The 15,985-nt window shown below is 39.2% G+C and overlaps 1 protein-coding gene across 12 annotated transcripts in view; it reads right to left on the reverse strand.

The window, feature by feature from the left end:
* The window catches only part of SERCA (ATPase sarcoplasmic/endoplasmic reticulum Ca2+ transporting SERCA), a 68,487-nt gene that overhangs the window by 3,541 nt on the left and 48,961 nt on the right, over positions 1–15,985 (reverse strand). For 9 of the 12 annotated variants that reach the window (XM_031972042.2, XM_031971970.2, XM_031971987.2 and 6 more), the window contains exons 4-14: positions 12,886–12,968; positions 10,856–11,242; positions 8,882–9,369; positions 7,783–8,788; positions 7,479–7,699; positions 7,234–7,369; positions 7,008–7,160; positions 6,603–6,736; positions 6,397–6,514; positions 6,196–6,313; positions 2,389–5,219 (exon numbers count right to left, since the gene is read on the reverse strand). In XM_031972042.2, coding sequence (XP_031827902.1) covers positions 5,137–5,219; positions 6,196–6,313; positions 6,397–6,514; positions 6,603–6,736; positions 7,008–7,160; positions 7,234–7,369; positions 7,479–7,699; positions 7,783–8,788; positions 8,882–9,369; positions 10,856–11,242; positions 12,886–12,968 — 2,927 coding nt within the window. In that variant the 3' untranslated portion in view covers positions 2,389–5,136. Of the gene's footprint in view, positions 1–2,388; positions 5,220–5,448; positions 6,314–6,396; positions 6,515–6,602; positions 6,737–7,007; positions 7,161–7,233; positions 7,370–7,478; positions 7,700–7,782; positions 8,789–8,881; positions 9,370–10,855; positions 11,243–12,885; positions 12,969–15,985 lie in introns of those variants that run through there. The other 3 variants (XM_031972059.2, XM_031972068.2, XM_031972050.2) reach the window with 2 other exon arrangements.

The following is a 15,985-nucleotide window of genomic DNA, read 5'->3' on the forward strand; positions in this document are numbered from 1 at the left end:
CGTGTGGAAACCGGCTTTTACGGTTTCACCGATCCCGCCCAGTGGACGCAGCGTCGATCGAGTCTGCCCCGCACGTTGCGAGAAACAACTGCCGAGTCGTGTGATGTCGTGTTGGTTGTCCGATGTTGTATCGTTCGATGTTTCGCGCGAGAATTTCGCCAATCGAATCGTCTAATCGGAATACTTGACATCGGATTAATTCGTTGCTTTTCATTAACGTGTTGCATACAGCACTCTGCTTGTAGGATTTTCTCGTGGGAATTGAATTCTTGTGGAATTAATTGTAGTTTGTAGTTTGAATAAGGAACTTTCTATTAGAGTGTCCCTGTTACTAGCTACTATGGAATTTGAAGAACAGGATATTTTAAGTCGAGTCTTATTTCTTTCAGAAATTAAATGCATTGGTTTAATAAGCTAACAATACAAATGGAGAAGTTGGAATTTTTTCCTAATAAATGCTTTATATAGGAATGTTTATAGAAAACTCGAATGGTTCTAAATTAATCGAGTAATCGAATGCACGTTTCAATGATTTCCCTGACTTTAAATATCTACCTTGATACACGAAAAATCCACGTGAAACAATCTCATTCTGAGAAAAGGTAGAAATACCTAAAACTCTGTCTTGTACATAATATTCATTCTGTAAGTAATCATTAAACTAACAAATCCAAACAATGCAAAATATTCTTTCACATAATAACACACAAGAATCTCCACAGTTCTGCTACGCAATGGACGCGAAATCTATCCAATAATCTTAATTAATAATCATCGTCAAGTAATTAAATTCCTGTTCGTCTAAGCAACACGTACCCCGACCCTACTTTGTCGATGGAATATTTTTAACCTTCCTTTCAAGTATTTTCCCCATAGAACATATTGGGCTCGACAACCACATGTAACACGCTAATGAAAATCTTGCTCGTAGATCGTACAAATTAAAAGTGATTTATAATACATGGGAACAAATTCTACTATGGTCACTCCGAAAGAAAAGCAACCGGAGGGGTGGCGAATCATAGATTCGTTTTCGGTTCGACTCACAACAAACTCGACGTCACACGTCCACTGTGACGAGTTGAATCTATTCCGGGAAATATCACGGTATCAATGTCTCGTCGTAAGGGTATATAGTAACAATTAAAGGTTCTTGGCTTACGTGATAACAATTGGTAAGTGAAAATCGTTACCTGAGCAGTCCAGTCGCTCGGATTTGTTCTTCCGGTTCAGAGAACCTGCCGCTGGTCGGTCTGCTTCTTGACTGAATAGTTTCGCACACCAATCAGGCAGGAGTTAGCAAAAAAAGTGTGTCGGGTTGCGGTGTCGGGGATAACTTCTTCGATTAGGAGTGTTATTATTATTATCATTATTATTCATCATCACCACCATCATCGTCGTCGTTATCATCATTATTATTATTATCATACATATATACATATACATTAACGGGCCTGAACCCGGTCAAGAGTGTTGGTCATTCCAGGCTGGCACGACAGGTATCAAATCGATTTGATGTTTCTGTCCGGTAGGTGTATGCAAAAATTCAAACAAACAAACAACAAAAAAAGAAGAATTCCAAAGACACAGAATATATGACGGCACAAGGATGATGATTCGACACGAGTATCGGCGATGGACAGTTGCGAATCCACCTTGTGTTTGTCGTTCGATGCGGGGTACTGTTCGCACGATTCGACCACACTGATTATGTTTAAGGACAATATGCCTTCGTCGAATGATCGGTCGTACGGTTTCCGTATTCGTAGATCTGATGGGCAATGAGGTGGCGAAGTATGAAACAAAAAGGCGTATGTAGTTGGAGGTGTTTAACGGATACTGGGTGGAACATGGGGGTAGATGTGAAGAACGTTTGAGTGAGAGAGTGAGTGAGAGAGAGAGAGAGAGAGAGAGAGAGAGAGAGAGAGAGAGAGAGAGATACAGGTGGAGAGAAAAAGATAGAGAGAGAAAGATACAGAGGGACAGAGAAAGATAGAGAGATAGAGAAAGAGAGAGAGAGAGAAAGGTAGAGAGAGACAGTGAAAGATAGAGAGACAGAGAGAGTGAAAGAGAGAGAAAGTGAAGAGAGAGTGAAAGAAAGAGAGAGAGCAAGAGAGCGAGTGGAAGAGAGAGAAAGTGAAGAGAGAGAGAGCAAGAGAGAGAGAGAGAGAGAGAGAGAGAGAGAGAGAGAGAGAGAGAACTAGAGAGATAAAAAGAGAATTACATAGGTAGCTGAAGACACAGATCGAAATCAACATTTGCTACGTTGCGATTGTATTAAGTGTTTCAATGTAATGTACACGCGGCAGATGCCAGTATACCAGTGAAAAATTTGCGCATCGGTAGAGACCGATTGGCTTCGAACACGAATCAGTAAAATTCGAGATATCATTTTCATCGTTTCTGTTTTTATTATTGTAACAAGTAATGCACTAGGACCGTCGCTAGTCGTCGATAATCGTCGCGGTATTCTTCACTTGTTATAATATCCAGTTCGGATTCGAATGCACGACATAAGAGATAAATAATACGCGATAAATAAACAAACATTTGCTAATACGACGGTTCGCCGTTGGGACTTGTCGTTACTCGTGTAATTACAACGTTTCTTTTTTGTTCCTTTCTTTCCTTCGTTTCTTTTTTTTTTCTTTTTTTTCGTTTCTTTTGCATTGAATCGTATATAATGAATCAACCATTGGTAATCCTGCGGCGATTCTCTTTGTTCTTCTCTCTACATCGAATCGCCCGGCTGTATCGGGCCGAATAATATGTCGGGAATAATTAATTAGGATCACACCGTGATTCGCCACAAGTGCGTGCTGGCGAATTATGCATCTCAAAAATCATTCAATGTAATCGCACTCTATATAAGTTATTAATATTAATTATTATTATATTAATAATAATATTATTATTATCTTATTATCATTAGAAATAGGTACTTCCTGCACGAACGATGCGACCGTGGGTATCATCATCATCGGTAGACGTTTACCGTGCTAGGTCAGACACAGAGCGTTAGGCAAAGGACTCCGTCCGTGTCGGCTTTATATATCATCCTCGATGGATCAGATTTCTACTCTGTTTCGATTAATTTTAAAATAGCTCTCTTCCAAACGACCCAGGAGATATACGCGCGAAAAGAGTTAAATTCGCGGATGCCTCTGCCGCACACGCGGGCACACGCACACATCGTGGCCGAGGTGTCTCATTTGCATAACGCTGCGCGCAGTGTTGGTACTTTGTTTCGTCGATGGCACTACTCCGTCGTTTTCGTTTCCAGATTAAAGCACAATCCACACAATCAATCCAAGTACTTACAAATACACATTACCTCGAACGAACGCAAAGGTTTCAATGGGAATTTAGCTGAACGCGTGTAATTGAGCGTCTTCGATTAACGTGTCGAACCGTTCTCTGTATCTGCATCACGATCTCCGCGATTTCTGTGCTCGGCGACGCGCTCTCCAAACAACAAAGTAACCGAATTTCCTAATAACTCTCTAACACAAATCAAAGGAGAAACAGAAAAATTTCACCGTAGGGGCGGGGAGAAGCGGTTAAACGAGTTTTGTTCGTCTTGCTCGCACAGGTGCAATCGTCGAAGAAAATCTGCTGGTACATGTGATTATTATTCGTGACATCGCTACAAAGTAAAACTGTATTATTTCGAACAGAAAAAGAAAAAGAAGAAAAAAAAAACACACACACAACGTTAGTGCTTGTTTGTTCTCCGGTATGTCCAAGCGGAATCATGTTAGGCGCGTTTGGCGGACCGGTGACCGGTTCTGCGACCGCGTCCGCCATGCGCCTAGGCACTCATGCACGGTACAACGTTTTCTTGTTTTCTTTTTTGTCGCACAGTTTATCTTTGCGTTTGTCTAATTAAGTTTAGTTATGCCCATACCAAAACAATAAGAAAAAAGTATCACGCCCTAGCCGATAATAATAATATTGTTATGCTATCTCGCCGTAACGCGGACAAGCGGACGAGACTGTCGCGTAGTCGCCTAACGCAAATGATATCAGTAACGTTACATTTGCATCGGAACAATGGTTTACGCAAACCGCTCCTCGAACCTCATCGTCAGTCTTGTTGCGTTTTCACGGGTTCGAAGAGGAGTTTGCCGGGCTACGCGTTCGTCACAGTGACTCGACTGCCGTGCGCGCGTTAAAAAATGTCCAATTGAAATGACTAAATGACAATCGGATGCGTTAGAAAGGCCCACGTACTCGTGACGACACCTGATCTTCCGTTGTTTCTTTTCTTTTTTTTTTTTCGCATGTGGCGCGTGTAGGTTTTCAATGGCGCCTGAACTCGATGGTTGTTCGGTCGAATTCTCTATTTGATAGAGTACTGAGAAGGAGGAACAAGTACAAAAGGAAGGTGCTCTCTCTTTGATCGGAATAGGTACAGTTATTTGTTTTCAGGTACAGTCACGTGACACTACCGCGGAAAGAATTGATGTACCATTAGAGACCCGATATCACCTTTCGAATCGCTTGGAATCTATGAACCAACTGCGCTGTTGTTGGTAGGAACGAAGATATATTTATAAACCGAGCATTCTCGTGTTCAGACCACCATACGGATGAGAAAGGGGGATATAATGTAACATGATACGGACTGCTTGAAACGAGCAATTTTCAATGTCCTTTTCTTAACTTACATACACGAGCCTTTGCAATCCGTACCCATAAATTAGTGGTATATAAAAATCTATTGTGTGGCATTGATCATTGGACATGTAAGTCACACAGAGATAAGATACATGTAAAGACCAAAGTGGATGCGATGAGAGTGCAAAGATGTTAAAGTGATTCTGCTGTGCCCGTTGATAACACAGGATTTGAAAATTTCGTTTTAGTTTTTGAATAGTTGCGTTTCGTTATGGTTAAATCAAATCTGAATCGAATTGCGTAAATTCTATGTATGCTTATTTCGTTATCGAAATGCATTGTCGAGGACATTGATTTGTGATTTATGGCGCACGGAAAGATTCGTTAATTATCAATAGTGATTGTTCTAAGAGATGAATTTCAGGGATATATTAACAACACGGTTGTGCATGCATTATGTCTATGGGAAGGAAGACAAAATAGATGGGTTCAAAATGAGATCTATCAATTCAAACTTCATGCATGCTTGTCTTGAAATTTCAGCAACGGATCAGGCAGTTCCAGTTTTGACCTCTTGACTGTAGCAGACACTCTTGAGGCTGAGAATTAATTAATATACCATTTTTAATAAGCTACAGTGAAAGCAGTTAAAAGGAATGTCTAATAAATTAATAAATTAGAGTAGCTGAAGACACCTAGTAAATAAATCAAAAAGGTATAAATGAGCTGCTATGTATATGTGCGTTAAAGTCAAGTGCCCAGGATTAGAACTATGACAGATTGTGGACTAACATGCTAGAGGATCTCGTCTGTCACGGTATTAACTGATTTTTAGATTTTTTTTTTGATCTCTTTACTTTGCAATTAAAAAACGAGGCTTCTACGAAGGTTACTGCAAACTTGCAAAAAATATTCGTCTGTTTTTCTTTTAGTCGTCGTTAAGACATGTCAGCGTGTATGTAGCAGTAAGTACAACTATACGAGGAATTCCAGGGTTTGTCAGTAGCTACCTAAGAAACATAATAGTTAAATGTGCATTGTGCTGAAATAGCATGCAAGTATTGGAGGGGATTAATGTATAAACATATCAGATTAGAAAAACATCAACGGGTATTTTTTTGCAGAGGAAAGTTAATGTTTAAAAGGCACTCGTAGAAAATAATTCAACAATCACAATTCGTTTTGATTACGATGGGTGTCTTTATCACTCGGAGCCACTGAAATCCATATGATTGTAGAGCGATGTCAGGATACGGTGTGATGTGGACATGGTGGGCCTTGGTGGCAAATTTGTATGGTTGTACTAACACCATGCACAACAGTCAAACTGGTTAAAATCTCACTTAAACGCACTTCGTTAATAACTTATCTCGACCTTCCCGGGTAACGGGGAAGAACTTTAGTTTAAATGCAATTGCAAGTCCGAGAACTCAATTATAAATGTTTTCCATAGGAAAAACATTGTCTGTTAGACTAATATTGTTTCACGGATGTTCTATATGGGAAAAATGCATCGTTCAAAGAACACAGCCCACATTATAACGATCCAATGCACTGTGTAAAGGGGATTCTCACCATCTGTAATCTTTCTGGCAATGAATTTCAGGGTTTCATCAAGAAGTACCACTGGGATGGAGAACTTCATAACGGTAACCCACTCTTCAGCCGTTAGAGGGGTAACTTGGAATACAGACTGGAACAAAACAGAAATTAATGAATACTATCGCACTAAGACAATTGAACGATGTGAAGGGATAAATAAAGTTTATTATATACCGAAAGTACGTCGACATAAAGGATGACAAAGTGGAGTGTGAAAGAAAGAGCCATAGAGGCAATAAGCCACATGTTAGACCAGGGCGGCATAGTGATGAGAGATTGATTCTCAGATAAACTGAAATAAAAGAAAAAAATAAAGTATAAATTCATGCTATTCTAAGAAGCACATTTATATTTACCTATACACGTGTATGTTATATTACCTGTTCATAGCGTTTAACATTTCAATGGTTACAAGTACAGACAGAGCCATTGTCATGGGATGAGGATCTGTGAATATTTTGCAGTTAACGCCCTTGAATTCTTCACCACCACCCAAGCACGCCAAGTGATGAGTCTGTAAATTATGAAACTCCGAATTAGATTTCTAACAGTATTAATTTGTACCGCTCACTTATGTTGCATTTATATTCTTGAAAATCGTAAAATTTAAGTTAATTTAAAAAAAATTAGAAGTCACTATAGAGGCTCCCCGATGTAATAAATTCCTTAACAAAAAAAAAAGTTACTCATTGAAGATAATTTAGCGGGAAGCTACCATGACCACGCAGTATCTAAAAACTTAAAAATTTTCTTAATTAAAATTGGATAAATTTGAATTGAGTTACCAGTTGGTAGTAGCTCATCTGTGGGCCATTTGGACTGTACAAGAACCACCATGCAGCGGACCCAACAGTAGCAGCACCTACGTATCCACCAATAGCCAGATAGCGGAAGAACAGCCAACCCGAGATAAGGGATTCGTCGGCTTTACGGGGAGGCTATATTATAAATAATTTTTGTTTTAAACAAAGTCAGCGTAAGTGAATACAGTACACATATTAGTAATATTACTTTGCTCATGATGTCCAAGTCAGGAGGATTGAAACCAAGAGCAGTGGCTGGAAGACCATCAGTGACCAAGTTGACCCACAAGAGCTGTACAGGGATCAAGGCTTCGGGAAGACCAAGAGCGGCAGTCAAGAATATACTATAATCATTAAGAAAATACTTAACCAATAACGAATCTCTTAATTATTGAATAATTCCCACTCTTTTCATACTCATTTCATTGCAAATACATTTCTGTCTAAACACACCTCACGACTTCACCAATGTTGGAAGAAATAAGGTAACGGATGAACTGCTTCATGTTGTTATAGATAGCACGACCTTCTTCAACGGCAGCGACAATGGAAGAGAAGTTGTCGTCCGCCAACACCATCTCAGATGCGGATTTCGCTACAGCAGTTCCAGATCCCATAGCAATACCAATTTCAGCTTTCTTCAAGGCTGGGGCATCATTGACACCGTCACCAGTCTACGACAGATGAATAGACATTTCACATACTTTCATAAACAAACGTATCACGACAACTTTATATTACTATCAAAATAACTTACCATAGCCGAGATTTCGTTCATGCTCTGCAAGTACTCAACGATCTTAGATTTGTGAGCAGGTTCCACGCGAGAGAATAGACGAGCCCTGGCGCAGGCAGCCTTCTGTTCAGCTGGGGAGAGATCATCAAATTCACGTCCAGAGTATGATTTGCCAGTCGTGTCCTCATCTTCCTCAAAGACGCCAATACGTCTGCAGATAGCTTCAGCAGTGGCCTTGTTGTCACCAGTAATAACAATGACTCGAATACCGGCGGCGCGACACCTCAAAATGGAGTCGAATACTTCCTTGCGGGGTGGGTCAAGCATACCAACAACACCGACAAAGGTGAGGTCCTTCTCGTATGTGTAGAACTTCGAGGAATCACCAAGGTCCATGTCATCAGGCTTCATCGGATGATCAGCAGTGGCAAGGGCAAGGCATCGGAGAGTGTCTCGGCCAGTACCGTATTGACGAGTCAAGTCCAAGATACGATTCTTCAGAGTGGAAGTAAGAGGAACCTTGTTGGAGCCAACACGAGCGTGCGTGCACCTGTCCAGGACACCCTCGGGCGCACCCTTAACGAACAACTTCGGTCCAGTGCCCAATTTGCTTGGTTTCAGAGGAGTGCAGTAAGATGACATGGATTTACGATCGCGAGAGAACTCCAAAGTGAATTCTTTCTTCCATTTGGTCTCCATATCTTGCCTGACAACGATAGCAGTGTTGCGTCTGTCCAGTCCGCTTTTCGACACGCCATAGGGATTGATCTTCTCAGCCAACACAATCAGGGCAGTCTCAGTCGCTTCGCCGACCTTCTCGAATGCTTGTTTGAACTCGTTGAAATCGATAGCAGAGTCATTGCACATGATGCAAATCGTACTAATCTCGTGAAGAGTCTCGTACTCCTGTCCCTTGATCTTCTTCCCCTTTAAGTACATTTCACCGATGGGCTCGTAAGTCGATCCGGTGATCTCGAACTCATGGAAGCTGCTATCGTTACCTTCAATCTTCTCGAAGATGAACATTCTGTAACAGAACCATGGGAACATTTCCTATAACTACTCGCCGAATTCTACAGGTTAATCTAAGGTCTAAGTACTGCATCTCGATGGCACATACCGGCTGACAGACATCTGGTTAGTGGTCAGAGTACCAGTCTTGTCTGAGCAAATGACAGATGTGCAACCAAGAGTTTCAACGGATGGCAATGATCGGACAATAGCGTTCTTCTTGGCCATACGACGAGTTCCCAAAGCTAAGCAAGTCGTGATTACAGCTGGCAAACCTTCGGGGATAGCGGCTACGGCAAGAGCAACGGCAATCTTGAAATAGTAGATAGCTCCCTTGATCCAAGATCCACCGTGGGCGGGGTCGTTGAAGTGCCCGATGTTGATAGCCCAGACAGCAACGCAAATAACGGAAATTACTTTCGACAATTGCTCGCCGAACTCGTCGAGTTTCTGCTGCAGGGGTGTTTTGATTTCCTCGGTCTCCGACATCTCGGTACGGATCTTACCAATAGCGGTGTTCAAGCCGGTTCCAATGACAACACCGCGAGCTTTGCCGGCGGCGACATTGGTACCAGAGAACAAGATGTTCTTCTTGTCCTGAAATCAGAGTATATTCAGATTAATCTCGTTGCACTGAAATATATGGGTGCAAGAGGAAAATCATACTTTTCATATTGAAACTTTTTTTAACACGGCGATCACTAATGACCAGAACTTTCAAAACGAACTTAATAACCATGACTTGGAAGATAATTGATTTCGAATGCAAATTTCCCGTAACGTAAATAACTAGATAATAGGGTAACATAAAAATTTTCATATCAAAGAATTAACCCTTTGCACCCGACAATATTTTTCATTGGAAACATTCATTACTTTCTGTCGAAATATTAACATTTTCAACTTACATAAAGAAACACCTGGCACAAACTATGGACAAAATTGTTTTATTTCTAGGTTTCATGTGTTAATACCTTATTAAACATTTTATATTGAATTTTTCGGGAGTCGCCTCTCGAATGCAAAAAATTAATAATGCTTTGTATCTTTGCTATAGAAAGAATAAGTGGTGCATAGAACGCTGATGTTTTTCGTGGTATTCAACGTGTCGATTTAAAATTGTCTACTTCTTTCTGAAAGACTTTTTTCAAATTTTATACGAATTGTTGGATGCTACTGTGTTTCATATCAATCTTATGGAGCGAGGAATTATCAAAATAACGAATACTAAATTTTAAATTATATGAATTGTCAAATTATACTCTTACGAAGACAGATCGAAAACTAGAAAAGATTCTTCGATTTCACTAATGGATAACTTTATTACACCTACATTCCGCATGTAGGTCACATTGCACTTAGTTGTCGGTCAGTGGCAGTGGGTAGGAATAGGGTTATATGACACTGCTCCATTTTGGTCTGAGTGATCGAATAATTCCAGGGAGGATCCAGCCAAGCATGAGATAATTAGGTGCCCTACTTCTCTAGACACTGATTAGTGATCTACGATGGTGAACCGTAGTTACGTATATTAACGGACAATAATCGCGGTTTCCCAACCAAGTTCATTATACATATTCAACAGATACACGCAACTGTTATTAGCATATATTAGTATAAACATTTCCTCTTAAGGTCTCGTTCCTCGATAACACGCATTCGTAAACAATATTTTCTTTCAATATCAAAACGATTGATTCTCTCGCTTCCATAACTACCAAAATTATAATATTCCTCTAACCAGAAAAATAAGAAAAGTACCGAGTAATCCATTGATCTCACATAGCCCCCAATAAAACCAATCATCCTAATCAGAACGAACACTTATTCGTCTGTTTATAAACATTATTTCGTCAAGCCACGTTAATTAAAGCTTCCTTGCAACACTCGCCTAACCCTATCTACCCTAAAAGTTATAAATACTTTCGTCAACATCCTACATACGATAAGAAGGTCTCTACGGGTAACGATTCGTCCTCAATGACCTAGCGAGAAATCGTAGTAGTGCCAAGTAATATTCGAAAGGTTAGAGGTGATTTTTTCTAGGAACAAGTTGCGTTATGCTTGCCGAAGCGGTACCCACCTGGTTGACGGCACGTGGATCAGGAACGGGATCGGTATGCTTGATCACCGAGACCGATTCACCGGTCAGGATAGACTGATCGATCCTGAGGGTGGTGGAGTAGATCTTGGTGAGACGAATATCGGCCGGGATCTTATCGCCGACGGACACCTCGACGATGTCCCCGGGCACGATCTCCTTGGCTCGAATTCTTTGGACACCGGCCTTGTCCGTTCGTAAAACTTTACCCATCTCGGGCTCGTATTCCTTCAACGCTTCGATCGCAGACTCGGCGTTACGTTCTTGCCAGACACCGACCACGGCGTTGGCGATAAGGATGAGCAAAATAACGAAGGGCTCGACGAAGGCAGTGAAAGCATCTTCGTGCTCTTCAAATAAAGCTAATACCTGCAACACGCAATTGATTCGTTGTTGATTAGACGATTAGGGTATTCATGGTTCCGATGGAGATGATTTTATGACGTGGCAATAGGAAAGCAACGACGATTCTTCAGACGCTCTTTGTTAGATTCATTGGAGAGGACTGTACATTATTGGCGTAAAATGAAACATTGATATTATATTAGATTTACTTCTGCATCTAGTGAATCGCCATTACTTTCGGAGCTGAGCTTTCCCTTTCCTTAGCTTTCAAGAGTAATTTTCTGGGAAATAAGTTAATTAATGCAGGGAAATATTCTTGGAGGAATTTATAGAGTGGGATATAACTATTTTACGTGAACTAACGAAAAGCTCTCAGTAGATTACCTATAGAACAACAAAAAACAAATATAATATTCATTATTATTCAGTGTTAAAGAATATTGTCGAATAATGGATTTTCTCAGACAAAATACAACGTCCTATTGAAATCCACGAATTTGACAGACAGCATCATTACTCTGTCGCGCAGCTGAATTCCTCCGACGATCGGTTGCCACGAAATTTTTACGCGTGCGTGAAAGATAATGAGCTTTCATAGCGCGGGGAGATCGATGCGCTATTTTTTCACCTTTGGAACTAGATATATTTATAATAAGTCAGCCTTGAACCTTCGTAAACGTAGTATGACTTTGACCAACTAATCATTACTTAGCCGCTCTCCGAGGAATAATGCGGCGCTTCGATTTTATTAATTAATGTCTTTCGCGTCACGTCTAAAAATAAGGACAGTCATCGACGAGGCGTGCCGGAACATTTGCCAGTGGTAGAAAATCCGAACGTTCCATTGGTTTTTCACCGTTTCAATGATTTCCGACGGGCGCAATGGGGTCGCGCGAATATACGACCGGCAGCCAGTTTCTGTATTACGATCGCGAAACTTTCGTCATCGCTGTCGCTTTCCGCGACAGGAATACGGTGAGTTCATTTTGATCGGTTATACCTGTCCTACGGGTTTGCGCGAGAATATAATCTTCATCGAGTAGGAGTTTCGAATATTGCGGGTATTAACGCTAGCACCGCCGCGCCCGACAAAATGGCGGATGTCTCTTTCCTTATTTCGCAACTGTTGATATCATAACAGATCGTACTCCGGCTAAATATAATTTTGAACCTATCAAACTGAAATTTGTGACTTATCGGAAAGAACAGGGAATATTGTTTTTTGTATTATAGATATGTGAAATGTTACAATAATGTAGGACTAGCAATTAAATGATTGAACTAGCGATTAAACGATATGATCTGAAAAATGAAGTCTTCACTTCAATAATGTATTAAATATATGAAGAAACCGAAGGAAAATCTGTTAGTACGATTTTTATAAGGATTATATTAACTATATTAAACGCTTGGTTGTCCTAGTGTTAACGTAAATCATTTGTCAGAATTAGATAGAGGATTTTATGCATTTGTCAGTAAAAGAAATGTATAGATTTAGAGAATTTATGAATGCTATTATTTTATATCTAACTTACTAACCTATTCAGTTAAAATAACGAGCTAGACTAGCTTGCATAAAGATCCGTTGTTTAATAATAATGAATCGAGACACAGGTGATTAACTGAAAGTATGAAAATGTGAAAGTATTCTTTAGTCATATACGTACAAAAGAAATAATAGCGGCTAATAGAAGAATCTTAACTAGAAGGTCATCGAACTGTTCCAACACGAGTTGCCATATGGATTTTCCTGAAATCAGAAGAAAAACGAATTAAATGGTTAGCGGGAAAATTCTTTATTTGCTTGTGACATTATTCATTTCGAAAATGATTGAGTAAATAATATTATTGACAGCTAGTTTGCGAAGTTCCTTAAATAGGATTTTTAATTGCGACAGAATCGATGTTCTTTGTCTGTAAATTTACGAGTGAATTCCTTCGAGGAAAGCATTCGATCCATCAATATAATCCGACGTTATCGGATTTTAACGGATTGCTGGATGTTCATAACAAGATACTCGACGATCATATCGCCTCGTGATATCTATAGGAACTAAGACAATATCTCCCACTTTAATTCGTCATCAAAAACAATAAATCTGTAATTACATCTTGTCGTATAAGTTTATCAAAAACCATTGATCTCGGAAACCATATAAAACAGCAGTCATTAAGTGTTATGATTCATATCAGGATAAACACATTGTACTTAAAACTATTCTGTACGATTCTCTTTCAAATCGATCGAATTGAAATCGAATCACAAACAAGATCCATCCTAAATATCAAACAATTACCAAATGATAATTAAAAAACAGGATATTTACATATATCACCAACTTAAAATTAATATTAAAACGTGACAAATTATCGATAGATAGACATTACATCTCAAAAACGTAGACTAGAAAGAACAAAGCAGGTTTTATAACAATTCTTAATTATTTCTCATAAATCTCATGTACCATATGAACCTTACTATATGAAAGATCAAACGCTAATTCTTGTGTTATTGAATAAACAATAGAAACTCAAGTTCCTAAGAAATTTTGTGTCACCGTAATTTTTCATGAAAGACGACAGCCTAGTTTGCTCTCAGCAAAGAGTTCTGCTCTCGGACGAAAAGTCGTAACCTGTTGATCAAGGAATTCGGTGTTGCGCGAAGACGTGTATTAGTTAACACTGTGCCACGTGCGAAGAAAAAAAAATGGCGGAACTAACATAAGAGTAATCGGGGGCAGGCGATGGCGTCCTTGATGGCAAGTGGCTTTTGCCAGCATGCGATTGACGTCATGTCGTTTCAACGTGCTCTACGGTCGACGATTTCATTAATTGTAATCTGCGATGGCGACCAGAGACGAGTGAAAATCCGATTGCTCGCCAATTATAGGAACACGTTTCACCCTGAACATCTTTGTCATGCTTTCGGCCGCGCATCGTCATCGCTTGAATTTCCGATTACTCTTTCGTAGCTCTGGCTTTCATCGCTGAAGAATGGCCATCACTCTTCATATCGCTAGCTTTTCGTTGGAGGGAATCGACGAACAATAATCTTCATTTTCTTATAACTAACACGTCCGCGGACGGGAATTTTTGAAACCTTTAAAAACTCTTTCCATGGCAAATTGAATTATTTATCGAAATCTGAAACATCAGGAGAGAAGAAAACTATGTATCGATCTCTTAACTTTGGATTTCAATGTGAATCACTTTATATTTAAAATTGATCGAGTTAAATTTAATTGAAGATTTTCTTGTCGAGATACGATCTTGGAAAGTTTCTTGGATAATCGTTTATAAAATGTTATAAGTAATGTTCAATGAATAAAAACATTAATGCTCTGTTGAATAAGAAAACCTGTTTAAAACTAAATGAAAGACGAATTAAACTGTTACTGAATATTCTCAAGCATCTTACGTATTTTCGAAGTTCAACATAAATTTCACTGAGTACGACTTTTAATTACTTTAATGCTCCAATAAGCTTTTAATGAAGTTCGATAACTTCTTCACTATTAGCTTATCATTAAGGCTAAAAGGAATGTAAACCGAGACCTTCCCTTTCAAGTACTCGACGATCACCCTTGAAACAGACCGGAAAATTCTGTTCGAAGCGTAAAACAAATTCGAAAATTTATTGAACGAGTACTTCATCATTACGTCTTTAGTATCTTTCATTGATTTTCCTATTAAACTATTTATTCGTTTAAATGTTTCGATTGAAATGCGAATGGACGAATTTAACGTCGATTGGGAACACGATTTCCATATTTTTAACAGAGCCCGCATTTTTGTTGTTAATGATCTACTTAAAGAGACAGTAATACACTTAGATTTCTCAAAAAAAAATTGAAATTTTCAAAATGGGCCGTGCAATTACATTAGTTCTGCTATTAAGTCAAAGCGAATATCCCAGCAACTTTTTAATGCAGAACTGGAAGATTAAAGTCCTTTGTAAAATTTTGAACGCGAAGAGAGTCCCGACATTACCCATGTAACTTTGCTGTGTTAATTAGAAATAAATTGTTACCATGTGATACTTTATTTTCAGGGTATCGAGCATCGTGAGTGGAAGAACTCACTTTGTGAATTTTTCAAGATTTTATCCTTAAAACATTTCATTAGCTCTTGATTTTTCATATTAAAAAAAAAAAATTCTATTGCCTATGCAAAACTTGCAGTAATAATAAACATTACTTCGGAGTTATGATATTTTATACATTTTACATATCCCTTAGATCAAAGCTATACCCGTAATAATCAAGTAAAATATGTTCTACAATGATTTTTTAATTCTCCATTTAAAGGGAAATTTTGACAATCGCTGTATATCTATTCCGCCACTTTTCTCCACTTTTGGTTTCACAGAGTTAATCGATTTGCAAGCGACCTATTTAAATAAGTAATCGAAGCCCCTATTCATTCTACCGTTGCATCTCACTTTATCGTATTCCGTTTCATTTGTGATCTTCGTTACTTCTATTCATCGCGAACAAAACAAATTGCGACGAACCACTGACGGAACCGCAGGACGAAGAAAGCAAACAGCTAATGACAAGGACGCAACGAAACTGACAGCAGAACCTTTTCCAACGAGCACACGCCGATTTCGCTGAAACTTGTGTGAAGCACTTCTCAGGAAAATATTTCACACGTATTTCCTTTTATCAGCCAACATCCACTTCGAAGAGGTGAAAACACCCTTCGAAGTTCAGAGTTGAAAGCACATATTTCACAATATCCTAGTGCACAAAAGTACAGAGTATA

The sequence above is a fragment of the Nomia melanderi genome, chromosome 5 (assembly GCF_051020985.1).
Source record: "Nomia melanderi isolate GNS246 chromosome 5, iyNomMela1, whole genome shotgun sequence".
Classification (NCBI taxonomy): Eukaryota; Metazoa; Arthropoda; class Insecta; order Hymenoptera; family Halictidae; genus Nomia; species Nomia melanderi.